We start from the raw sequence: 25201 nt of genomic DNA, 5'->3' as shown, positions 1-25201 counted from the left end.
GTTTCAATCAAAACATGTAAAAAACAAACACAACAAAAACACAGTTTTTTTGTTTTTTTTACATGTTTCCTTTTACAAAGGCTATTCCCAGTATGATTTCAGCTTTGTAATGTCTTAAAGGAGACAAAAAGCAGCACATATGCACACATTTTTGAGTTCAGAACTTTATTATCACAAAATATGTATAATGTCCACTTATGCGCAATGACAAACCTAAAAAAATACTTAATTTGCAATGACTTACCCAAGAAACACAACTCTGGCCAGAATGATAAATAATGATCTTAAAATCTTAAATATGACACTTGGTTCATATATTTGTTCCTTATTTAGAAATCCTAGAACAGATGGACTGGGAAAAAAAAGCACTCATTTAATCAAGATTTCCACTTCGTACCGGAAACATCGACTGACATCTGGTTTGTTCAAGGCTGCACATATTTAACTTTGTATCTCTGAGCTTAATTAAAAAAAAGAAAGAAATGAAAAAAAAGAAAAGAAACGGCACCGAAGTACAGAGCTGATGTCGATAGCAAACGCATTCAAGTCATGATGTCACAGTCAAAGGATTTACGCCACAATTATTGGTAAAGATGAGCAAAAAAAAGTATTAAAAACAGTTTGCAGTAGCAACAGACCGAGGAACACAGTGGAGTGGGAATTGGTTGGTTTTTTTCTTTTTAAATTAGTAATTTATTACACCAATTTCTTGCAGTTATCCAAATGTGAACTTTAGATTTCTTTTACCTGCAGTTTCCTTATCCAGCTTTCAAATGTTCACAATGTTTCAGACACAGGTGGGTTTAGGAGAACAGAGAATTTATTGTAGTCAGTTGCAACTCTTTCTGTCTTTAAAGGCATTTTCTCTTAGTTCCCATTTGGACCGTGACTAAGAAAATTTGGGTCTTGAAATGGGAAGGTATTTATTACTACAAATATTCCCTAGGCACTCTGATCAATTAAAAGAAGCAAAGACATACATTTAAAAAAGCTTCCGTTGTTCAGAATTGTAATTATTAGGGGTGTCAATAAGTGTGGCACTTGTAATTTTGTTAAAAAATAAATAAATAAAAATAAAAGTTTCTTCATTTTTCAGTGAGGGTAAGCCAATACAGTAAGAGATGATTTTATTTTAGAGATTTTTAATTTTCATCTTTATTAGGAGTGCTGTATGTAACAGTTAATATAATCTCAATTTATCCAAGGACGTTTCTGATTTTTCAAAAAAAAAAAAAAAAAGGAAGAATTTCATACTGCTTACAAAAATACATTGTTTCACTGTTTGTTTTGGTAAATAAATCAGAGCCTGCAAACTAACATCCATAGTTTTAGAGGGGAAAAGATCCAGTATGCCCGTTATGTTGCGACTACAGATGTGGAGAAAGTTTTTCTGGAATAAAACATCTGCAAAACAAACTTTTTTTGTGCCTTAGACGCTCTGGATGTACTATTCCTGTCAGGATTCACCACTAGATTTAGTGCAGTAGTCTCGTACTGCAAAGAGAACAATTTAATTGAAGTTCAACTGATTTTTCTCTACTTGAAGTCAAACTGTAAACCAAAAATGAAAGCAGTTTATTTCGTCCAATCCCAACTTTAACGACTTGCCTCCCGAGTAGAAATGAGAATGACGTTGTTAAAAAAAAAATTCAGCTCCAACTTTTCCTTATGTGTTTTGATTATAGGAGGATGAATGTAAACAGGAATCCAAACAACATGACTTTTTTTCCCCTTTTTTTGCATAAGATATTTAAATTCATATAAATCTAGTTCTGTAGTACCTTCCTTAAGCATCCCACAGTGCTGGTCTGAATCTCTTGTGTATTGCGCAAGTCTTCCCCCCCCCCGAGAAGGTCAAAGGTCAAGCACTGAGAGCTCAGCTGGTGGAGGAGAGGCAACAGCAAATAAGGATGAAAACAAAAGAATACAGGAACAAATGGAGGAAAGAAAGGATGCAAAGATGGGGCTTTGTGCGATTAGGAGTTATAAACATATTCTACCACTGAACGTGAATAATAAAAAAAAAACAACAAAAAAACAGCTCAAAGAATAATTCATAATCTATGTTGTTTTTTGCTTTGACTGCATCTTGGAAGAAAAGGAAGGTATTTATTCTAAAAAAAAATTTTAAAAATTTTTTTTTGTAAATAAACATCCATTGTATTCCTCCCTTTCCTGTAAGTAATCAGATTTCTTCAAGAAGTGGTCATTAGTTTAACCAGATTCACCTTATTTGGAAAGTATGGCTGAGGGACGTAGAGAAGAAATATTCTCCCCTTCGTGTTGCCTCGGTTACCCGCCGACTGATCCAGGGTAACAGGAGATTCCGGGGTTAGATTGCTGCGGCTTTCCTGTAACAGTCCTTGGCACACAAACCATTGCCAAAAAAGACAATGACAATGTGGTGTGCCGTGCGTCACAAACCTGCCTGCTCATCCTTTTTCTCCCAAAATCATGTGTCCTCTTCTGTGGCCAGAAAGAAGCCCTAACACTGAAATCATGTCCGCTGGAAGCCGGACTACAGCTTCATGCTGCTGAAGTCCTTGGATACGCTCTGCAGGTAAGCGTCATGGATGGCACTGAGGAAGTCAGAGTCATTCTGGAGGAGGAAGCAAAAAAAAAAGTAGAATGATTAAAATGTGTAAAAAATGTGGCAGCCCTTTTAAAAAGCCTTACAATGAAAGTTTATGCAGTAGCATAATGTTACACTAACTTTTCTTCGAATCCTCCTTTTTATTCGAGCTCAATTATTACTTGCAATCATCAAAATTCTACATTAAATTTTTTTTATTAGTACCGTGTACAACTTTTCGTTTGCCAACAACAAGCAATTCATCTTTTACTTCAAATTTTCACAAGGTTGGACCATCGAGTCCAGTGGGCTTCTCTTAGACGGCAATGGAAGAAGGGAAAACTGAGCCGATTTGGTCATGTGTTTTGATCAGTGTCCATGGAAACAGTAGCAATTCGTTTTTTTAGTTTTCTGGCTGTTTCCCAAAAAAATCTCATTTAAGTTTTACAATACTTTAAAGAGTTCATATTGCAACATACTCTAAGGTCCCCAGTGCCTTTGAGAAACATAGAACACACATGCAAAAAAAAAAAAAAAGAGTTTCATCCTGACCATCCCGGTTTATTAAACTCCAACTGTTTATTTTTGTGATGGTGATTCTTTACTGCAGGCCACTGACAGCAAGGCTTTGGAGACTTTTTTTTTTTTAATTATTATTTTTACCTTCTCTTCAGTGCTGCTCACTGTGTGAAATGGAGGGATAAATATGGCTGGAAGAAGACCTCTGTGTCAAAGTTATAATTCAAAGCAATAGGAAGAGGTGAATTATCGAATAAAAGCTCCAAGAAACTCTGATCAACCTTGAAAAGCATAAATTAAAATAAAAAACTGCTTCAAGCCCAATTGTTTCAAATGGATTTGTGAGAATAAAAATAACTGTAGCTGTAATGATTTTGCTTACAAATTGTTTAACCTGTTTTTCACAGCTGAATAAATGTAAAGTCATTTTTCTGTATTTTCAGAATGAGGACATGCTAATGCAATAAAATACATTGTTTATTGGCTACTAGAGGCACCAATAAACAGACAGTTATCATAAGCTTGTCTGGAAACTGTTCTTATTTTGATCGTTTGACCCATTCCAGATGACCAGTACCTCAATGAGGTGTATCAAAATGTCCTGCAGCTGTGTTTTACTGCAGGGGGTCTGCAGACTCTCTGCAGCTCTTCCAGAAGCAGAGGATGGATCCGGCGGGGCGGACTGGATGACCGGTACTGTTGTGGTTTTATTTGTAGTCTGCTGGAAAGCGCTTGGGGAGAGCAGCACTGAAGCATCTGAGCCTGGAACAGCAAGACCAGGGCTCATAGGAATAGCCTGAGAGGAAAAAAGAAAGAAAGAAATAGGAGTGGTTTAAGAACAAATACTGACAGAGCATCAGTTACCAGAGGCAAACAGCAAAAAGCTGAACTCACAGACATTGGCGCAATCAGTTTGGGAGGCTGAGAGAAAACGTCCTTCTTGGGCTCTTGGAAGCTGTGAGGGGGGAACAGCGTGCTCGGCAGGAAGCTGGGAGCCAGGATGGGTTTGTGGATGCCGGAATTCACAGATGAAGCTGCTGGCTTGAGAGAGCTAACAATGTTCTGTCCCAGAAAGGCAGCTGAAGGTGCTGAGGGTGCGGTGAGGTTATTCTGATGCTCCGATCCAGCTGGAGCCATCAGCAGAGGGGAGACGGAGCAGTGAGGCTGGGGGTCTGGCATGGGGACCATGGGTTTGAAGACAGGACTGGGATTGAGTGTGTAGGGAGCGGGGATGGGAGTGGGTCTGTGTGGCTGCTGGCTAGAGCTGGGGTCGTGGGTTGAGAACTGCTGGGTGAGGAGAGGAGCCTGGTGAGCTGCAGCAGGATACGGCTGCTTCTGCAAGTAGGCGCTAGGGAGGTCAGCCAGAGGAGGAGGATGAGGCGGCGTTCTGCGCGGAATGTTCTTTAGGGAGCGGAGAACCAAAGAGCTCCTCAACAGTGATCTGCTTCACCATGGTGTGAGAGCTCTGGGTGGTAGACAGTGCAAAGTGATTAGCTTAAATCAGTGACCGGTGCAAGATAAACAAAACTCACATTAATACAATACAATCAGCAGATTTTCAGATTTTATCTCACAGATAAAGACCAAGGAGAAACTGTGAAGTGAAAGGAAAATTATGAAGGGCTTCAAAATATTTTTTTGCAAATACAATTCTGAAAAGTGTGGAGTGCTTGTATTCAGCAGCCTTTACAAAAAATTGCACGCCCAGAAGTCATCTAAACAGCATCTAATTTAACCTCAGTGTAAATCCAACCTTGACATCTGAAGAGCCACTGCTCAAATAACTTCATATTTGTTTTATTTTTAATTTGAGTTACTTTAACATAAGATTGAAAAAATATGTAGAATAAAAAACAACAGATCTTTATGCACCATTTGGATGATGACATTTTTGTCTTTTGTCACTTCTGCTATTTTCTTTTTTTTACCCCTCCAGAGGGTCTTTTGTGGGCTCTAGTGTCCCTTATACGACAGTAGGCTGACAGGAAACGGGGAAGGAGAGGGGGGAAGACATGCGGCAAATGTCGTCGGGTCCGGAAGTCTAACCCGCGACGGCCGCGTCTAGGACTCAAGGCCTCCAAATACGGGTCGCGCTAACCGCTACGCCACCACGGCACGCCCACTTCTGCTATTTTCATTTAAATAAATGTTTTCAAGAATTAGAATTGCTCCATCTTGATTTCAGTTATTGAATTACTTCTCAAGAAGGCTGGCTTTAGTCTGCACCATAACCAGCTCTGGTAGATAACTTTGGTGTTTCCAAATGCAAATGTTGGAAAATAAATAAATAAACGAGCTACCTTTTCAGCTGGATGTGTACTGTGTGCAGGTTCTGGAGCCTTGTTAATGCTTGTTTTCACATTTAACTCTGCAGACGCGTCTGTTTCTCCACTCTGGGCCTTCAAAGCACACAAGACATGTAGAATTAACAAACTTAAGTTTAGTTTATCAAAAACCAACATGGGGAACACATACAAAATAAAGAAAGGTTTGAGAAGGATGGGATAGGGTTCAAAATTTAAAACCTGGAAAAATAACCAGCTGAAAAGCTACATTTATATACATATATTTGGTACCAGATGTAAAATGTTGAAAATGGAACAAAAAAAAAAAATAAGTAGAATTTTTTTTTGATTTTTCTAATATTCTCCATTTTCTTTGTGATGCTTTTCCAGACCTGGGAAATATTTAAATTCAATTAAATAGTTTTCAGACCTTTAGAAACTATTTAGGCTCAGATTGATATGAATGTTGTTGCCACCTACTGGCAGCACTTGGACATTATAACAATTTTGACAGAATAGGACAATTTCTTTTTTTCAGAAAAAAATATGTTAAAAAAACACTCTCCTTAGTAGAGTGTCCAGGAGCTGCTATGCCTAAAATAATCTACTTTACAGAATATTAAGTAACATGAAAACATATTTTTAAAAGTCTGTGTTGATGTTTCAATGAGGAGAAGCAAGACATCCACTGTTATATATTTTATAAGTTTTACAGTAAAAATGTTATCCTGTAAAGACGAACAGAAACAATGAGGTAACATGCTGTGCTCCCTCACCCTCTGGTATTCCTCCTTGGCTTTGCTGAGCAGCTCCAGGATGTCGATGGGTCGGGATTCTGCGACTCCATTGGTTCTCCCTGGATCCACCCTCTCTGGGGTCTTTCTCAGGGCGTGATCCGCTTCTTGTTTCACAATCCTGGAGAATAGGTAGATTCATTTCAAATCAGAATGACTTTGATGATGTATTATTATTATTGACACTAGACTGTCAATTTGCTGCTGATGAATGTGAATTTTCCTACTGAAGGGCAAATAAAGGAAGATTCCACTTTTTTCTACAAGTAATTATGCTGAAAATGTCAAACTTGAATAGTTTCATTAGACACTGCGATTCAATTACATTTTAATTTCCAGTTACGAACAAGAACTAAAACACAAAACTCAGTTTCTAAGAAACTTAGATGCCTACATCAGATCAATACGTAATAACAGGGACACACAGTAATGTCATCCTGCTCAAAAGTACACCCATCTACTCTAGTATATAGACTCAATAATTGGTTAGGGTTTGCATGAATTACTGCCTCAGGTCTATGGAATGGCTACATGCTGGCCTTCATCTTCTCTGCATTGCTGGGTTTGTTATGTCATACTGTCTGCTTAGATTCTCTATAACATTCAGGTCAGGCAGTTTACTGGCAGGTTAAGCACTAAGATACTCCAGGTATTATAGCTGGAATTGGTACTTTTGCGAGTGCAGGCAAGTGCCAAGAGCTCCAGTTAAATGAAATCAACATTTCTATAAAGCTTGTGGACAGGGCACTGTGAACAACCAGCATCTTTAACAATTACTTTTTGTGGTTTACCGTCTTTGTGGAGGTTGTTGATGTTTCCTGGACATCTGTCAAGTACGAAGTCTTCCTTGTGATTGTTTCGGCCATAAAATAACAGAGTAACTTTTTTTAATCCTTTTCTGGAGATCTGAATTTGGGGTTTTCATTAGCTGTCAGCCATAATCGACAGAAATAAATGCTTCAAATGTTTTACTCTGTATGCAATACAGATGAATTTCCAAAAGTATTTCTTTTTCTTTTAAGGTTTTGTTGGTTCCAGTGGCCTTTATTTGAAAGTAGTTCAACAGGAAACAGGGCAATGAGAGAGGGGGAAGACATGCGGCAAATGTCGCCAAGCCGGGAATTGAGCCTGCGACCACCACCACAAGGACCAAGGCCTCAACACGTGGGTCGCGCTCCGCCCCTGCGCCACCACAGCACCCCACCAAAACTATATCAAAGATATTCTAATTAACAGAAAAGTGTCATTTTTAAGCTTTTTTTGTCACCTGAAGGAGTTAATACTGCTTGAATAAATCCAACCAAAGAGGAAAATGTTTCATACTAATTTAAAATTAGACACAAATGAATATTCTTACTTACTTGACCATCAGCTGGGCGATGCGGTGACAGTCCCGTTTGTCGTAGAACCAAATGCTATATATACCCACTGTCAGAAAACACAAACACTTCCTTTTAGAGAATGTTTACTATGACTGAATATCAGGAGAAGAGTTACACTAGACAAAGTTCTGCACTTTAAAATACCAGACAAACGGAAGAGAACATCTGTGGAGCCACAAATCTAGACATATATATTTTGTTTCATATCAGTAACATATTAATTAATAATTTAAAGACTAAATGAACATTCAGATTTGTTTAAGGGAATAAGTTTCCAAACTCCAAAAAAGTCATCAAAAGAAGGAAGAAACTTCACCTGAAAGGAAACTGAAGGTTTTCCTGCTTTCACCAAAGTAATAATTAGTAAACAGAACAATCTTGTTATTTGTGTGTGACAAAATGCTGATGTACTCAGGGACCCTGCTGAGGCTGAGCTAGCCTAGCAACCCAAGTGTTTGCCTCCCGGCGGTCCCTCCTGCTAGCAGAGGGAATTTGAAAAGATGTAAACAAGTGTCTTAAAGTCCATGTTTCTCTCCAACAGCATACTTCAATTCTGAACACACACCACAGCCTGCAGCACTTAGTTCAATGGCGCTCAAAAGGGACTGAATGTAGACTCAAATAATCACCATCTCTGTGAGGAATTCACCTTCTGTCTTCTCGACACTCTGCTCTTTTATAACTATCCTTCTGCAAACTTTTTACTTTGTACAATTCATCTTAAGATCACAACCCAGGAATCTGTTCTAACAGCTGCACATTTACAGCAGCAGTTGAACAGCAGACCAGAGTGAGAGACCTACATCTGGAGCCAAGGCAAACTGATGGATCAAAACCAAGGAGGAATTACAAAAACAACCCTCACTCTCTAGTAAGGCGATAAGAGGAGCTGCTGATTTGGAAACCCGGCGAGTTCCTGCATCATGTCGTCCATTCCAGCGAGGCTGATGGGAAAACCGAGTCCAAAGGGGGAGCAGTCTACTTTAACCCTCACCTTGGCTATGCTATTTTTTCTCATAAGCAAACAAATGGGAAAGCAATCCAACTCTTTGTTCGTTGCCTTGATGAAACTTCTCTTCAGACTTCTAATCGATTACCTTGGCGGCAGCGCTGTCAGCTACTTTCTGAAGATCTGAGGGACTTTCTTACTTTCCATTTCCCTGATCTGACTCTAACTTACAGTAAGATAAATATCAAGTAGCAGTCTGGTGCCGCAGCCAGAGTTTGGTGGGTTTGATTCTTTCCCAAATGCAGGAAGACAGCAGCAGCCAAGCTAAGCTGGAGTTGCTGCATGGCGAGCCACGGCCATGAATAACAAGGTCTTCCTCCTCAATGCTTCAAGGAGACTCAAAGATGACTTCATGCAGAACGGACGAGAGATGTTCCACCGGACGGTGGGAAGATGCTTGTCTAGCCTTTTCAGAGGTAAACCATTAACACCAGTGACTGCGACTGTGTATGCTTTTAGGTACAAATTATCTCTGACAGAAACACACAAATGTAAAAGACTCTTCATCTTTTACATTGTTATCAATGCATGGTAACGATGACAAAAAATTCATTTTTCATTGTATTTAAGAGGAAATTTAAAACAAATATCCAATAGTTTTTATTAACAGAAAAACAAACAACAAATATTCGTCCTGCTGCTAACATTATCGCAGTTCTAATCAAAATTATAACATTTGTTTTTTGTCTTTTTTTTAATGAGACCGACTTAAGCAAAACAATGAAAAACCACCAACGTTAGTCATAATTTTCAAGTATTATTGGTTTGCTTTTTATAGTGACAAAATAATAAGCTGATATTTGATGGCTAATTAATTATTTGAGCTAAAGGTTTTCTAAAGTCTGCAGTCAGACATGAGTGCTTCTTTATTGTCCACACATCAGGAGTCTCGGTTTCTATAACTGGAAATATTTCAAAACAAGCAAATTTTTTTCTTGCAAGTAGCAGAACTGCGCAATCACCTTTATTGAGCAACTTTGGTCACTCCAACACCTGTTATCTCAGTAAAAGAAGTTTAAATCAGGTGCAATATGACCCTTCAAGAAACAAGAAGTGCGTCTGACGACTGAAAAACTAAAACTGACTAGAACCTTTGAGGTCTGTTCGAGCTGAGAAATCTCTCAGTATATATTTTCTTCCTCAAAACACTCACAGTTGCCATTCCTGTAGAGCAGGAAGGGATCCTGCAGCTGGAACTCCAGATCTTTGTTTATCGGCTCCACGAGGTTCTCTGTACTCAGTCGATTCATGATGGTGAAGCCATGGTGAGGTGAGGCAGACCTTCAAAAAGGACAGATGGTATACAAATCACTCATGTTGAATATTTTCCAGTTTCAGTGTTAAGTATTATTTACAAAATTAGCTAATTGGTCTTTGAGAATTAAAACTTGCATTACTATGCTATCATAGATATAAATATATGATCTGAATATGATATCAAAACAACAATATTCTGTTTACCGCAATGATTACAGGGATAATTTATCATCCAGCAAAGTTATAATGACAGCTGTAATCACTTTCTCTGTGTTGTCAGCTTTAAATCAACACTGCAAAATCAACACTGCGTTTGTTTGGTACACGTGTGTGCAAAACAGAAAAAGCTGTACCAAAAACTCTTGGTTTGAATTTGTGCACTGTTGAACTCCTAATATTTTCTCAGGAAATTTACAAGTTGTTTTATTTACAAGTTTATTTTTTATATTTAACGTCTATACAAAATAAACATCTAAAAACATGACAAAACTTACAATGCGTTTCAGTTCGCAGGTTTTATGTATCATGTCACTATAAACGTGTTTACCAGGTTCTGGAAAAAAATAATTTAGCTTTCAACGATCTAGCTTTTATTGAATGAAATGAAAACAAAACTTTATGCAAATATCCAAGTACAACCTTATGTTTCCAAATAATATGAAGTAAATCGCTTCACACAGAGATACTCTATGCATGTGGAAACCAACTAATTGTCAATCTTTACAAGAGATTTTCCAACAAATTTATTCCAAAGCCAAAGAAAAACAAAAAAAGTATCAAATGGGACACCGTAGATCTCATCTTTGTTCTAAAAGTTATAACACCATGGAATATGCTGTCTGTGTATACTTGAAGCAGGAAAATGCCTTTTTTTTTAAATCATGTATATTTTTCCAAATGACTATATGTTGAAGGAGTAGGCGACTCCATCACATGTCCCTGTTGTTTACAAGAACCGCGGCCTGCACACGTTTGCTAAACACGTCAAATGACAGCTTGAGGCGACGTAACAAACACCAGTAAACAACCTTCGTGATTCTCCATTTAAACACCATTTTCACATCTTGTGTTCTTACCTCGAATAAACAAATAGTGTTCCTTCGATTTCAGTCTTCTCCTAAAATAGAAAACATGCAGTCTCAGTCAGGAACAATAATTGCGAACCCAAAGCGGGTGACTTAAAAAAAACAAACAAAACAAAACAAAAAAACAGCGGCTAAAGCTAGCCGCTGCTAGCGAGACTCGGTTAGCTTAATAACGCCGATAATCTACGTATTTCCCATAGAGTACAAGAAAAAGAACCTGGGTCGAATCCGACGTCTACCAGTGCTGCATGGATAAACTTTAACATGATTTATTAAAACGTCTTTACGCAATTTTAATTTTAGAGAGAATAGCTAATATGCTACATAAACATGTAGCTAGCTTTGCCCATTCTTCCCAAACTTACCCATTCGTTCACTTTGGAGTTGAAGTTGTACAGAGCTACCTGACCGGTGACATCCAGCAGCTTGTTTATGTACGGGTCTTGTCTCTGTAGAGCAGCTAAGCTCATCATATGTCCCGCAGTTAAAGTCTCCATCTTCGGACAGATTTTCTGCAAACACTTGTAGCTTCCGCCGCAACCGGAAATAGTGGCGTCCAGAAATGTCCCCGAAGAATCCTTTATCTAATCACAAAAGATGAGTATAACTTTTAATTTCAGAATTTGTTACGAAGTTTTATGCCTTCTTATTATTTTTGCATAGCTCGTAAATAACATGAAAAGGTAAATTAATAAGTAATTTGATCGGGTGTGTAGATAATTATTTTTAGTTAATCTTGTAAGAAAAAAAAAAGCGTGATTTTTGACATCATGTTTGCTTGCTTTAAGGTCATTCAGTATTCCAGGACGATGATGGGGTAATGTTGCTGCACTTTTAAAAAACCAAAACAATAATGTAAATAAATCAGCGCAGTCAGGGAGGCAGAATTATTTATTGAAGCATATGTTACATATATTGATAGCTCATGCAAGTATCACAGTGTACTTGTTAATACAAGTGTATTTTAAAACAACAAAACAAGTTCAGTCTTATCAGTGGATTTTGTTGGCATGTTGCAAATCCCAACAAAAATGAATTTCTACACAGAGGGATGATCTGTTCATGATGATTAAACAAACAAGCTCCACCTTGTAGGTGTAAAAAGTTCCAGCATTCCTGAGTAGCTTCTTTCCCCAGACTGTCTCTCCATTGAACACAATGAACAACTATGGATTAAATGTAGAAGCCTCTATTGTAAAACAAGAGGTGCATATTTGCATAGTTTTAACCAAAAATATTGGACATACATAATAATATATGTAAATACTGTTGTTTTTTAAAATTTCCTCTAAAGTTTTTATATTTAGCGGTATATGTAACATATGTACGCTGAGCTTATCTAACTGAAGTCAACTTTCCTGTTTAAGCACAAACTTGGCCATTAAATATGATTCTTATTCAGCACATTGCAACATATGGAGAACCCCCCAAAAATTTCATCTCACTGGCTTATCACTGCTTACTTTTATTGATTGTAATTGTGCCATTGATGTTCCAAACATAGCATAATTGGACTGAACTTAACCATTTATTGAATTTGATTGTACTGATTAGGACAGGACTGGATACGAACTTGATATATTGTCTTGTGAAGTGCTTTGATATCACTGTTGCTGTTCAATGATTATGTAGTCCACATAAAATATATTCAATTAACACTAAATGTAAATGCAAGATTTTGAAAAAAAAAAAAAAAACATACCACGTTTTTCTATTATTACACCAAAGATCTTTAAGAAGAAGTGCTACATCTTATTCAACAATAAAACATAAAAAAGCAAGCCAACGATTGTTAGTGCTGTTTAAAATATAAGCCAAATTTCATGCCTCTTACTGGAACTGAAATTCCAACAACAGTGACAGTGCAGGACCTTGAGGGATAAAACAGGTATAGTGTCATTAAATTGTGACTGCCAGGCCCACTGGCTTGGCCCTGCTTCTCTAGTCTGGGGAACATTGGAGCAGGGATTATAATCGCAGGATTACGCCTCTGCGGTGAAACTGTTTTATCCTCAATGCAGGCACAGGTAATCCAATCACTGCTAACCTTCCACCAGAGCCTCTGGACATTTCATTTCCCTCTGCATCGCCGTCGAGTGAGCACAGCAAACGGCGCAATGAGGCCCGGGAGAAGAGCGAGGTGACAGAATGCCGTTCATTATAAGGGGGAAACCCCTGAGGGGTAAGTTTATGAACCTGGAACAAAGTGCGTATTTACAAAGGAAAGACAAAAATAGTAGATGACGTAATTCAGCCACGATCACCAGATATTGGTTTTCCAGTGCCATCAATGCCTCCCCCCCCCCCTCCTCCTCCTTCACCAAAACTCTACTCTTACACGTATAGGAGTAAACTTTGTATTTTCCTTCAGGTTACAAAAAGTGTCTAAAACAATTAGTGTTTTTTTTTTGTTTTTTTTTTTTATGTAGATGAGTCTCTCAGGCTTGCACCCTTGCGCGTTTTCTGCGCACACACTGTTCTGGTCGCTCCAACTTTCCACAGGTCTCCCCTCTCGCCCAGCCTCGCAGTGAGAATAATTGACAGCAGCGGATTGACTGGCCGCCGCTGCTGCTGCTGCCAGCCAGCCAGTCCTCTCGGATGCGCCGTCGAGTGTGTGCAGCCAGGCAGGCACCCGGATGTGTGGCGAAAATGTTCGGCGCTCCTCTCAGGGTTCTGCGCTCGGAAAATCTTCTTTTATAGTTCAGGTTAGCGCCTCCGCTGCGGGTTCGCTTCGTCGTCTTCAGGGGGGTTCCTTCCAACGATGAGTTGGATTTGAAACGGATTTTTTCCGATGTGGATTCGAGGATGCAAGAGGCGGATGAACAGTCTGAAGGTAAAAAAGAAAAAAAAAAAAAAAAAAAAAGCTGCTGCGCGCTGAGAGCAGGAGGAGAGTTGGAGCGCTGAGGGGGCGAGAGCGCTCGTTTGATTTTATTCCCTGGCTGTCCCCATTACCTATCAAGGTTTTTATCCGAGTCGTGCCTCCTGTTGAGAGGATGCTCATAGGTTCCTAGCATGAATTTCTGAGAATATTTATTTGCATATAATAGTATTTTCTTCAGTGTTGCTCTAACATTTCAGCTCCATTGAAGCGGGGAAAAAAAATGGTTGACTCTATTAGTTGTAATGCCATGATCAATTGAAAGTTGTATGCAACGCAGAACAAACTCAGAGATGCTAAATAAACTTTTTTAGCAAGTTCTATTTTTTTTAAAATTAATAAAGCAATGTGAAAAGTGCTGCAAACCAGAAATCAAATATTTTCAATTGAGCTAACATGATGAAGTCATGTTTGTTCCTCATTTTCCAGTATGTTTGTTCCAGTGCCACATGATCATGTAAGGCTAGACAAACATATGTTAAGACTTTTTATATAATGAGATTCTCAGAGCAGTGCAAAGTTGAGTAAAAATACATTATTTTAAGGGATAAAAAAAGATTTTAGACAAAATAGGTAGCATAATCTGCTTTTATTTAAAACAGTGACAGTTCTTCTTTAAAAAATAATATAACATATTGATCATTACTGCTATTTCTACCATGGGCTTATTGCTGTTTGGATTTGTATGTGTTTGATTCATCCTTCGCAACATCCTCATCTGCACTGGATGTTCAAAAAAAGTGTTCAAAAAAAGTTCATACATATGCATGCAATTTAGATAAAAGTAAAATTAAGTCATTTTCAAAATCAAGGGATATGTACATGTATATATTTTTAGAGTGGGTATCACTTTGACATTACACAAAACCTCTTGGTTAATAAAAATTTTACTTTAGAAACAAATGCTTACATTTAGTGTAAGAAAAAAAAATTCATTCATACAGCATTTTTTTTTTATCACTAATTGACAATAGTGATATATGCATGCTTAGCAATTATATAAGAATGTTGCTTGGCCAGCATTCTTATATTGTAACATCTGTTTTCTTTGCATGGCCATATGAGTTGATTCTCCTCATTTTTAATGTTCTTTCAATTCCTAAAGTCTCCAGGTACTAAAATCTTTGGTCAGAAATACACATTGTGCATGCTTTACCTCATCTATGAACTATTTTTGTGTTAAAATTGCTTTCACTTTCCCTAACGCTAGAGTGTGAGTTCCAAAAACAGTTTCATTTTGATTACGTGTCAAGTATGGATCAACTCTAGTTTCTCCAGACTTTACACTGGCATCTCATTAAAAAGACATTAATGAGGATGCCAGTGGGAACAACGCATGGATGAAAGAAACCATTTTGGGATTCTGGAACCAAAATGTTTTTAAACCGTTGATAGAACTTCATATCAAATAGCCCATATCTACACCTCTCAACTCTCAATGAACAGTTTCAAAGAATTTGCAACTATTCACACAACAAATTTAAATTCTTACTAAAACTTTCAGAAATCCATTTTTTGACCCTTCTCTCTTTCCTTTGGCATAGGTCAGATTATCAGATGGAAACACAGATATTCTTCCAGGAATGTTTTCTTTTGGTGACATGCAGTGTTGGACAGTAGGAATGGGGTGTAATTCTCTTGTGGAGTGTACCAAACTGTCAAGGGCACTGTCTTTTTTCACCCGTGGCCTGCATTGATTTTAACGACTGCCTCCCTCAGTCACGCCGGCTGTCCCACTCTCCTACTCTTCTGTAATCCTTTTGAACCATTCCTCCTCTGCTCCCTTTTCTGCCAACTTATTTCTGGACTGTTTCCTGTTGGATGCTTGGGCACATTTCTAGCAAATAGTAGTGCAAGACAGAATTGTTCCACAATGTAGAAGTTGAATTTAGTTGTTTATGGGATGACAGTTTTTTTTAATTATATTTTATTTTTTTACCTTCAAATTAAATTCTGGCATCTTTCTTTATGTGGAAACTCAAGTATAGATAATCCCTTAAGCCGCACAAAGTGACCGGTCCGCATCAAGAACGTCAAAGCCACAAACATTTATTTTGCTCTTGTCTTATAAAAAAAAACCAATAAGGTATGTTGGATGATTTTTGTTTGTTTTCTGTTGACTGGGTTTCTCTTTTACTGAGGCATTCAAGGCTTAAATACTTGACTGTCATTGATTTGGAGGCTTTAATGATTTACAGTAATCAATTTATTTCATAAAAAGCTTTAATGAATTTCAAATAGAATAGCTTGTTTATCATAAATCTTTTTGCATTATCCATACAGAGTAAAAAAAAAAAAGCTAAATAAATATATATATATATATATATAAACTAGGTATGGCTAAGCAAGTTCTTGACTCTATGTAGCCATCAACAATCTGTCAGGGTAATTCTTTTTAAAAAAAACGTTTTTCAGAGCTCATTTAAATTATTTGTATGATTTGAGGGAGATTTGGTTCAAAAGCTTAATGTTAGTCAGCCATGTCAAGACCAGTTTTAGGTGCATTTTGGGACTTTTGTTCCAAAACTCGTACCTTTCCAAGTTCTTAATGTCAGGCTGTTAATATGAGATGAAACAAAGAAATCTTCTGTATTTTCCATCCAGTTGGCTGTGAGAAAGCACCACAACATGATACAATCATCACAGTGTTGGACCCTTAGTGTATTGGTTTTAAAAATTTCACTTGACTTTTCCAAACATAGTCCTGTCCTTTGTGGCCAAATAGATCAGTTATTATATTTTTGTCCTGCAAATTGTCTCATAACATTCTCGTCTGTTTTCCACCCTGTCTTTCCAGGGGCACAATATGCCAGCAACAGAAAGACCACTCCTTCCAGTGACACTCCCGCGATCTGGTCTGACAGCCGTACCAGCCTCCACCAGCTCCCTTCTCCCGAGCCCATTCAGGCTCCGGCCAGCACTGGCAAGCCTATCGGCTCCTCTTGTGGGCTCCTTGGGGCGAGTAGTAGTAGTCAGGGTGGCTCTAGGTTCTGGTGTCAGCCCAGTGCTTGCGTGGCATGCCGCCATTACTGCTGCTCGACAAGCGCAAGATGACGTCGAAAGCGCCTGAAAAGGACTCACGTCCCTCGGCTTGCGCTTCTGGACCGGCTCCTGTTGGCTCACTCGCACAGAGGAAGAGACAGCAGTATGCCAAAAGCAAAAAGCAAGGAGGATCCACCAACAGCCGGCCACCCAGAGCGCTGTTCTGCCTCACCCTCAATAACCCGATCCGAAGGGCCTGCATCAGCCTGGTGGAATGGAAGTATCTTTTTGTCAGGAATTGTCACATTCATTAAAGACTGACCTTTAGAGATGATCTAGAATTTGAATGAATTTCAACCGGAAAATGCATGGAAGCCGTGGGTGTCTTTACTTTGAACATAATAACTTTGCAGGATATACTATGTGTGCCGCTGTTGCTTTGTTTGCAGTGACTAATAAAGAATACTGCGGTGAATGGAGTCACTGACATAGGGAATAGACTGGCATTGCAATATCTCAGTTAATGAGAAGAGGAAGCACTGCAACAAAGCACATCAAAATATCCAACAACAGATAAAAAAGATATCCAAGAGACAGGTGGTTATTACTGCTGCATACACTGAGTACTTTTTGAAGTAAAAATTTCTCCTATTATCTTTTGAAAGTTATTTTACCCCATTGCTATTTGAATTGAAGAAAAAGTTGGTAAAGATAATAAAACTGATAGGTTTGCAGCACCAAAAGTATGACTTCAAAAATAACTTCTTACTGAAGCTGAGAATGTGACACTGTGAATGTGAATATTTCTTTCCTTAACATTTTCCTTTCAGACCATTTGATATATTTATACTCCTGTCTATTTTCGCCAACTGCGTGGCCTTAGCCATCTACATTCCCTTTCCTGGAGATGACTCCAACTCTACAAACCAAGAACTGGTGAGTAGTATTATAGATGCTAGGTATATCACAAAGCTGATTTCTGCTGTGCATTATTAGCCCATTATTAGACTAGTTATTAGTCCACTGTACAGAAAACAGATCTTTGCCAATTACTAAGCTGTTATGTTGGAGATAGTAATAAAAAAACGATATGTCCATTTGGAATATACAGGAATACTGGAATGTTGGAGATAACGTGATAAAATGGATTTATTCTTTTTGAGCATTCTTTCTAATCAATCTACTATGAGACCATGCAGAAGCAAATTTGACATTACACATTCTTAGGATGTTAGGTGTCAGATTTGCTAGACACGTCGTGTCAGACACGTCTGTGTCTTTTTATCAAAGACACAGACGTGAAAAAGTAGACTCTGCCAGAGTTGACTGTGCAACTAAAATGGCAAATCTTCCATTTTATGTTGTACACACATTGGTTGCTTGTTGTTTGTGTCACCTTGTTTCATTAGCTGCATTCCTGATGCTGGTTGTTGGCTTTTATATGAAAGTGATAGGTCTAGTGTGTGAACTTCATCAGAACATTTCCCGGAAATACTTGAATAAATGTAGTCTGGTTTCATTGTTCACTTGAGACAGGTGTCGCCTGCATGCATGTGCTTACACACACATACTAAAGTGGTTTATGTGTCATGACAAAGAGGAAATCAGAGATGGAAATAACGTTATATGTTTTATCCACCATATAGCAATTTTATAACCTCAAACTACAAATAAATAGATTTTATTACCTTTTCAAATGAATATGGATGAATTTGTTTCAGAGTTTGTAACACGCTAAAGTTACATCCTGATTCGAAATTAAGCTGTATCTGAAGCAGCATTTCTTATTGCTTTCCTTATCCATACCCACGTATCCAAAACAATAATTTCCTATGGACAGAAATCCCAAGATGGTCCTCCTTGTCTGTTGTAGTAGCAAAAAGAACCGGTGCGACTAATAACATTAACAGGCTCGGTCTGGATTAGTGTCTCTGCAATGACGGTCACTGACACGGGTGTCTGAACCAGGTCCCTGAAACTGGGTCATTAAAATTGGATCAAGCCTTGTTATTATTTACCCATGAGCTCTCTCTGCTTTGACTTTCAAAGTCTGTTGAGGCTATTTGTACGGGGAAAAGTCCACATCTTCAACAGGACTGAATGTCATGTAGGTTAGTGAGGTAAACCTTGCTTGTTGTTCATAAAAGATGCAAAGGGTATCTCAGGGAAGAACTTTTGATGGAGATAGATGAGAGTTGTTGACAGTGTCACAGCTGAATGAACTGAGCAGAACATTCTGGTTGGACTGATGCTGCACCTTCCTTAGATCCCCTGAACAAAGCTGGAATGTATTGAAGCCACAGTATATGTAATGCCGGAGTACATCTTCCAAGGAATGTGTGGAAGTAAACAGATTGCACTTGATTTAAAGACCAACACAATACCATGCAAGTCTATTGAATCTATTAGTTTACCAATATGTCCTCATCATCTTTGAAACTTGAAACATATGTACAGTTAACCCAAAGTTATTCATACTTCTGGAAATAAGACACATTTCTTCTGACTGGAAGTAATGTTGTGATCCAGACAGACAGAAGTTTAATTATATAGAGAAACTATTGAGCAAGTAAATAATTTGGGCGATTGCAAGTAGTCCTTTCAACCTCAATGACTTGGATTTCATCACTAAAGATAAATCATCAAAATACCAGTGAATATATATAAAAGGCTAGTTTGCAGTTATAAGAAGAGACAAATAATTTTTTTTCTGATTACTAAGTAGAGGTAAAAATGACCTGTACTTACTTTTTATTACAGCATTAATAAAAAAAAAAAATGTTTTTGTTTCAAAATGCATTGTCCTTTGAGATTGCTATATTATTTTTTGAGTGATGCCAATCTAATTTCCTGTGAGAAACAATCTTCATAGTTGCATAAAATAAATTTTTACATGTAAATCTACTTGGGGCATTAATAATAATAATTACTGATTCTTTATGCTATTATTCTTTTATCTACTTTCCAACCAAGATTTACATAATCCCCAGATCACGGATTGCCAGGTTATTATACTGTTTCCAGCTGAAACAGTACATTTTTACAAAAATGAAACTTGCAGCAGAAATAAAAAAGATAGTAGGTAATATGACAGTATCTTTTTGATTTCTGCTGCACAGTTTCAATTTTTGTAACAAAGTTTTTCAAATGAAGAGTTATCCCCTCCATGTGCTCATCACTAGCACATCATCTTCATTAGCAGAAAGGTATTTAGGATGAGGCTAAAGGAGAACGATGTCCTTATACACTGCCTACTAAAATATCTAATACTTTCTCTCAATTGTTTTTTTACTAAGTCAGCATGCTTGTCATAAACTATCACCATAAAAAGTATTGGAAGTGTTGCCATAAAACTTGCTGCGAGAACATTATTGTTGGTAGTTTTTTTTCAGAGGCAGTGGCTATTCCAAAATTTAGATCTCTGTTCTGTAATTTAAATTAGTGTAGCTGTGTTGTTTGACATGCATCATGTACCTGAAGCCAAAGACTAGAACTACTGTGGTAGGAAAAACGTCACTGTTTGTAGCACTAGCCAGCTGCTGTTGTCACGTTCACTCCTACTTACTAAGTCACATTTGTTGTGATGTGGTTGACCTCAGGCTTTTTCTTTTCCATCTTGCTTAAAGATCATTTGCAATATTTGTAGATGCCTGACTATCTTGAATGTGATATTTAAATGATGACAGGCTAAAAAGGACATGTTTAATATCTTACGTAATCAACAAACATAAAACATTTGTCCTGATGACATTCACAACTATCACTTTTAGCCCAGTTTACAGAAAACTGTCAATTCAAGGCATTTTAGCCATGCAACAAATTGGTAGTACAAAAAACAAACCACAACAAAAAAAACAACTCAGGTTCAGGAAATGTTTACTGGACTGAACAATTTTCATTTAAGCCTGCTGAAAGAGCAAGTATGAATTTCTGATATTAGTTAATACAAACATTCACATTAGCATCAGAAGGCTTTTTTTCCTCACTGTATCTGGCAAGCAACCTTCTTAGGCTCAGAGGGAATTGTGTGTGTATAAAGCAGTGAGACGGACACAGTTTCATGGTCTGTCAACAGATGGGGATTATTCACGCTGCCCAAGTCTACACTCATCTCTTACTACCCAATTTGCAGTATGTGTAGCTGAGGAAAACAATAATCATTTTGCAATACGTTCTTTGTCTAATGAAACGTAAGAGACATATGCTATATAGTCTTTTTTCTGTTTGGATGTCAAAGCAATAATTAATTTCTTCTCTTCAAAATATACAGCGTTACTTAGAATTTATTACCAATGGGATGGGACTACACTTTGGTAAGATTATTTAAGTTTTTCTTGCTGAGTTTTTCAATTGGAAGGCTAAACATTTTTCTCTTCTGACTTAATTTTAGATTCATTATTTAATCCACTAATTGTTTCCCAAAAAATAATCTAAAAGTTGTTTGTTTTTTAAACCCGAGAGTTCAAGTCAGGAAGAGAACCAAATAAACTGTTTCATGGAACATTGACTGTGTTTCATACATGCAGCAGCCATGTTGGGTGTTTAACTCGGGGTTGCTCCTAGAATGGAGACTATCCAAGTTGGAGTTTCAATTTCAGCAGATTTCCAATTTGATGTTACCACCCAGGTGGTTGGAAATTCCGACATTCTTCTAAACTGAATGCACCATATGATTCATGGCTGCCATCAAATCCCACTGTTGCCAACTACTCAATATGGAAAATAGCTCTTGGCTGTCCTAAAAGTCGCTAGAAGTCGCTATGACATCACTGCCTAATTTGCAGATTTGTGTGATCTGTGCAGTAGAAGAAAGTACTATCACTCTTGATGAGTCAAAAAGTGATTAAGAAGACTCTGAATATGTTTAGAACTACAAATAATTTAATAATGTAAATATTTCCTTAAGCTACAAGGATCAATTTTGCATAATATCAAATATAGTCTAAAGTAGTTATCAGAGGCACACACACTGGAGGAGGAGAATCAGTGACTGAGGCTGTGTGAATCAAATTTAGGGATTTATTTTAGTGCCACCGCAACATGAGAAATGATTTTCATATTATATTTACATCCTTTGTAATCCAGAGCCGGATCACTGGCAGCTTTGTGCATTCATGATTCAATTGCAGTGTGGAAACAGAGTGAAGTGGGTCTCCTTTCTGCCCTGACTGCAGGCTGGGTCTGCTGTCAGACCGACCACCTGTAAGCGTGTTGGAGGTGCGGGGGACGGAGGGGTTCACGGCAGTTCTCACTGTTAGCCAATGTTGTCAAGTTTCCAATAACACTAAAACAAGTTTCTACATTTGCAGATAGTTGATTTAACTATCCCCCAAAAAAACCTTCACTCGACTAGTCTGAAAAGTTGCTAGATGTAGCAATAAAGTTGCATGTTCTTAGCACATTTTGACTGATTGCCCATACAGCTCTGATCCTAAGTATTCAGTGTGTGTAGTTATATACACTATCTATTTATTATGGTTTAAACTATCAGGTGTCAGATATCTGCTTTCAAGATAATTTGAGAGCGGAGCTCTTTCTACAGCATTGTTCTTCTGGTAATGTGTGAAGATGATGAAGGCTTTTTAATTAGATACAGTTAGCTTTAGGCTTATAAAAAAGCCGACACAGAGATAATATTTAACTGTTTGCAGTGGATCTATTCTGATCTTCTCCTGGAGTGTGTTTATACCTGATGAATGTGATCGGGTTTTTGAGTGTGAGGGAGAAAGAGAGTGTGCAGGAGGGCAGAGAAACTGTGCGTGTGAGCAGTTTGAGGGATTAAGCTGGGCAGTGGATTAGTAGTCCCTAAATGAGTGGAGGTTGCTGAGGCAGAGAGGAAAAGCGGGATGATTGATAGAAGGAGGGATGGATGGATGGATGGATGGATGTGAAAATAGACAAATTCACCTACGTCCTATATTTTATGTTTTTCACTCTGCCGTCTATTTGACTTAATTTCTTTTTTCGTAGGACTGACAGGGTAATTTTGTTTTTTAAATAAAGGTCAAATCAAGCACATATGCCAGTAAAATGGTGTTATCATGGCTGATTGGTGTGTAGAGGTTGTTTGGTTTGACTGTAGAGCTGCTGCTGACTAGTTTTCAGGATTTTACTTAACAACTGAAAATTTCAAAGAAAAGCAACAACAACAACAAACAAGGATGAAACTTTATAAAATTATTTGCCCATGAATAGCGAATAAACCAGATTCATAAAAACGTAAGTGAAGTGCAGAGTAACCGATCAGATAATCTGATTTGATATCTAAACATTTAAACCAACATTTTGTCTTCGTCAGATGGACAAAATGTAAAGTTATATAGAAATGTTGGTATTTTAGATACTAAAATGACTGACTGCTGTGTTGATGACGGTTAGGCTATACGAACGGGTCATAGAACGGGTCATCTACTGGGTTTGACCAGTAGGAAGACCGGTTGATTCTGAGTTTCATCAGATCGTTAGTAAGTCATAGAGTGAAGTATCCAAATGTGTCATCCATGTTTGGAGTCTGTGCTGATTATTAGAGTTCATTTGAACTGCATGTGGGAGAGCCTTTCTGTGAACAGCATGAGTCATGGATCAAAGGATAAATAATGTTTTGGGTAATTTAGAGTATAAAGTTAAAACCATGGTAACAAGCTTACTTAAAAATATTAAAAGTAAGGGCAGGATGAATGTTTGATGTAACAGAATTGAGCTTAAATGGACTTTCTTCAAGTGTATCTAGTATGAAAAATACCTGAAAATAGACTATTACTGGCATTTTTTGGGTGAATTCGGATATATTTCAGAGTTCAAGCCGGTTTAACATTAGGTCACCATATATAGTGAAGGATAATTAAAATGACACATGGTTTTAAACGTGTGTGGTGCTTTTGTCTTCATCTCTGTTGACTCAGTATTTTTACAGTGATGGCTGAAAGTCTTTCAGGGTTTGTCTCTACCAACTTGGAGAGTGGATTGACTTTTTCTATTGCTCTTTGCAAAGTAGCCATAACCCCATAAGATTGGATGGAGAGTGTTTGCTACCAGTGGTTCAAAGATTCTCTATTTGGCTTAGCTCTAGACTTTGAGTCATTCCAACAGAGCGACTCAGGGCTGTTTAGGGCTGTTGTCCTGAAAGAAGGACCTCTCTCCTAGTTTAGAGTCTTTTTCAGACTCAAACAGGACTTTTTTATTATTGGTGTTGTCCTGCATTTAACTTCCTCCATCTACCCATCAATTCTGAACAGCTTCCTTAGTCCCTGCTGTAGAAAACAGCTACACAGTATGTTGCTACCACCACCATATACCACCATACCACCAAGGGGTTGTGTGTTCAGGATGCTATCACTTTGGTATGGATGTTGATCAAAAAGTTGAATTTTCATCTCATCTGGCCAGAGCCTCTTGTTGTTTATTTACTTCAAAAGGGACAATTCACATCACGTAATATGCCAGAGATAAACATAAAGATTAGTTTTCATCTGCAGTCTTCTTGAACATGTTTGTCTCTTTGTAGCTTGTGGCAAACTTCAAATGACAATTATTTTGGCTTCCTTTCAACAGCAACTTTCTTTTTGCGACTTACCCATAAAGGGCAGAATTGAGGAGCACATATCTCAGCGCTATCCTGTTAGCACAATCTTTCCTCCTGAACTGTGCGTACAGCTCCTCCACAGTCACTATGGGCTTCTTTGCTGCGTCTATTTAATGCCCTCCTTGTTCAGGGTCTCAGAGTCGGTAGGCAGACATATTCTAGTAGGTTTGCAACTGTGTCATACTATTTGTGTTGTTAGGAGATGGATTGAACAGAGCTCTGTGAAATGTTCAAACCTTAAGATTGTTTTTTAATAACCTAACTCTGCTTTAAAGGTTCATATCTTTCCTTTTGAACTTTAATCTGCTGTGTTCTTGGTCTTTATGATTTTGTTTGTTAGCTAATGTTCTTCAGCAAACCTCTGAGACTGTAATAGAACAACACTATTTACACTGAGATCAAATTACCAAAAGGTGGACTCTTTTAATTAATTAGGTGATTTCTAAGCTGTATTGTGTGGTTTCACTAGATTTAAGGCTAAAGTAAACAAGGCTGAATACAAATTCACAGATAAAAATTATTTTTGAAAAGCCTGTGTCATTTTCCTTCTACTTTGCAATTATTTTTCATATGGTGTTGTTCTATATATATATATATAAAGTAATTAATAACCTACAAATAACTTTGTGGTTGTAAGACAATGTAAAGCAAAAGTTCAGAGTGCATCTATAACCTCTGTCATAGCTGTTAATTAATTATGCACTTGTATAATTTTCAGATGTACATCCTAAAAAAGATTGTAAAGATTCACTTTATGTCACTTTTTTACATTTCTTGATTGTGATTAACAAATAAATTCTTATTCTGTGGGGTAGATTTCTTATTCTCAAGCAGTAGTTCCTCTACCATGTGTGTA

At 37.7% G+C, this 25201-nt stretch overlaps 2 protein-coding genes across 2 annotated transcripts in view; one reads left to right on the top strand and one right to left on the bottom strand.

Annotated features, from left to right (window-relative positions):
• Window positions 1–669: 669 nt before the first annotated feature.
• Window positions 670–11467, bottom strand: dcp1a (decapping mRNA 1A). Its single transcript, XM_032571016.1, is given in 10 exon segments — window positions 670–2599; window positions 3669–3887; window positions 3986–4450; window positions 4452–4556; window positions 5392–5490; window positions 6153–6291; window positions 7532–7598; window positions 9715–9842; window positions 10895–10935; window positions 11269–11467. Coding segments are annotated over 10 exon segments (1476 nt in total). The 5' UTR covers window positions 11401–11467; the 3' UTR covers window positions 670–2518.
• cacna1db (calcium channel, voltage-dependent, L type, alpha 1D subunit, b) overlaps window positions 8860–25201 on the top strand; it is a 75833-nt gene continuing 59491 nt past the window's right edge. The window contains 5 exon segments of the mRNA XM_032570995.1: window positions 8860–8977; window positions 16579–16766; window positions 16768–16845; window positions 16847–17043; window positions 17594–17699. Of these exon segments, the coding sequence (XP_032426886.1) occupies window positions 8860–8977; window positions 16579–16766; window positions 16768–16845; window positions 16847–17043; window positions 17594–17699 (687 nt within the window).

The sequence above is a fragment of the Xiphophorus hellerii genome, chromosome 1, assembly GCF_003331165.1.
Source record: "Xiphophorus hellerii strain 12219 chromosome 1, Xiphophorus_hellerii-4.1, whole genome shotgun sequence".
Classification (NCBI taxonomy): domain Eukaryota; kingdom Metazoa; phylum Chordata; class Actinopteri; order Cyprinodontiformes; family Poeciliidae; genus Xiphophorus; species Xiphophorus hellerii.
This window is presented reverse-complemented; position numbering and strand designations above follow the sequence as displayed.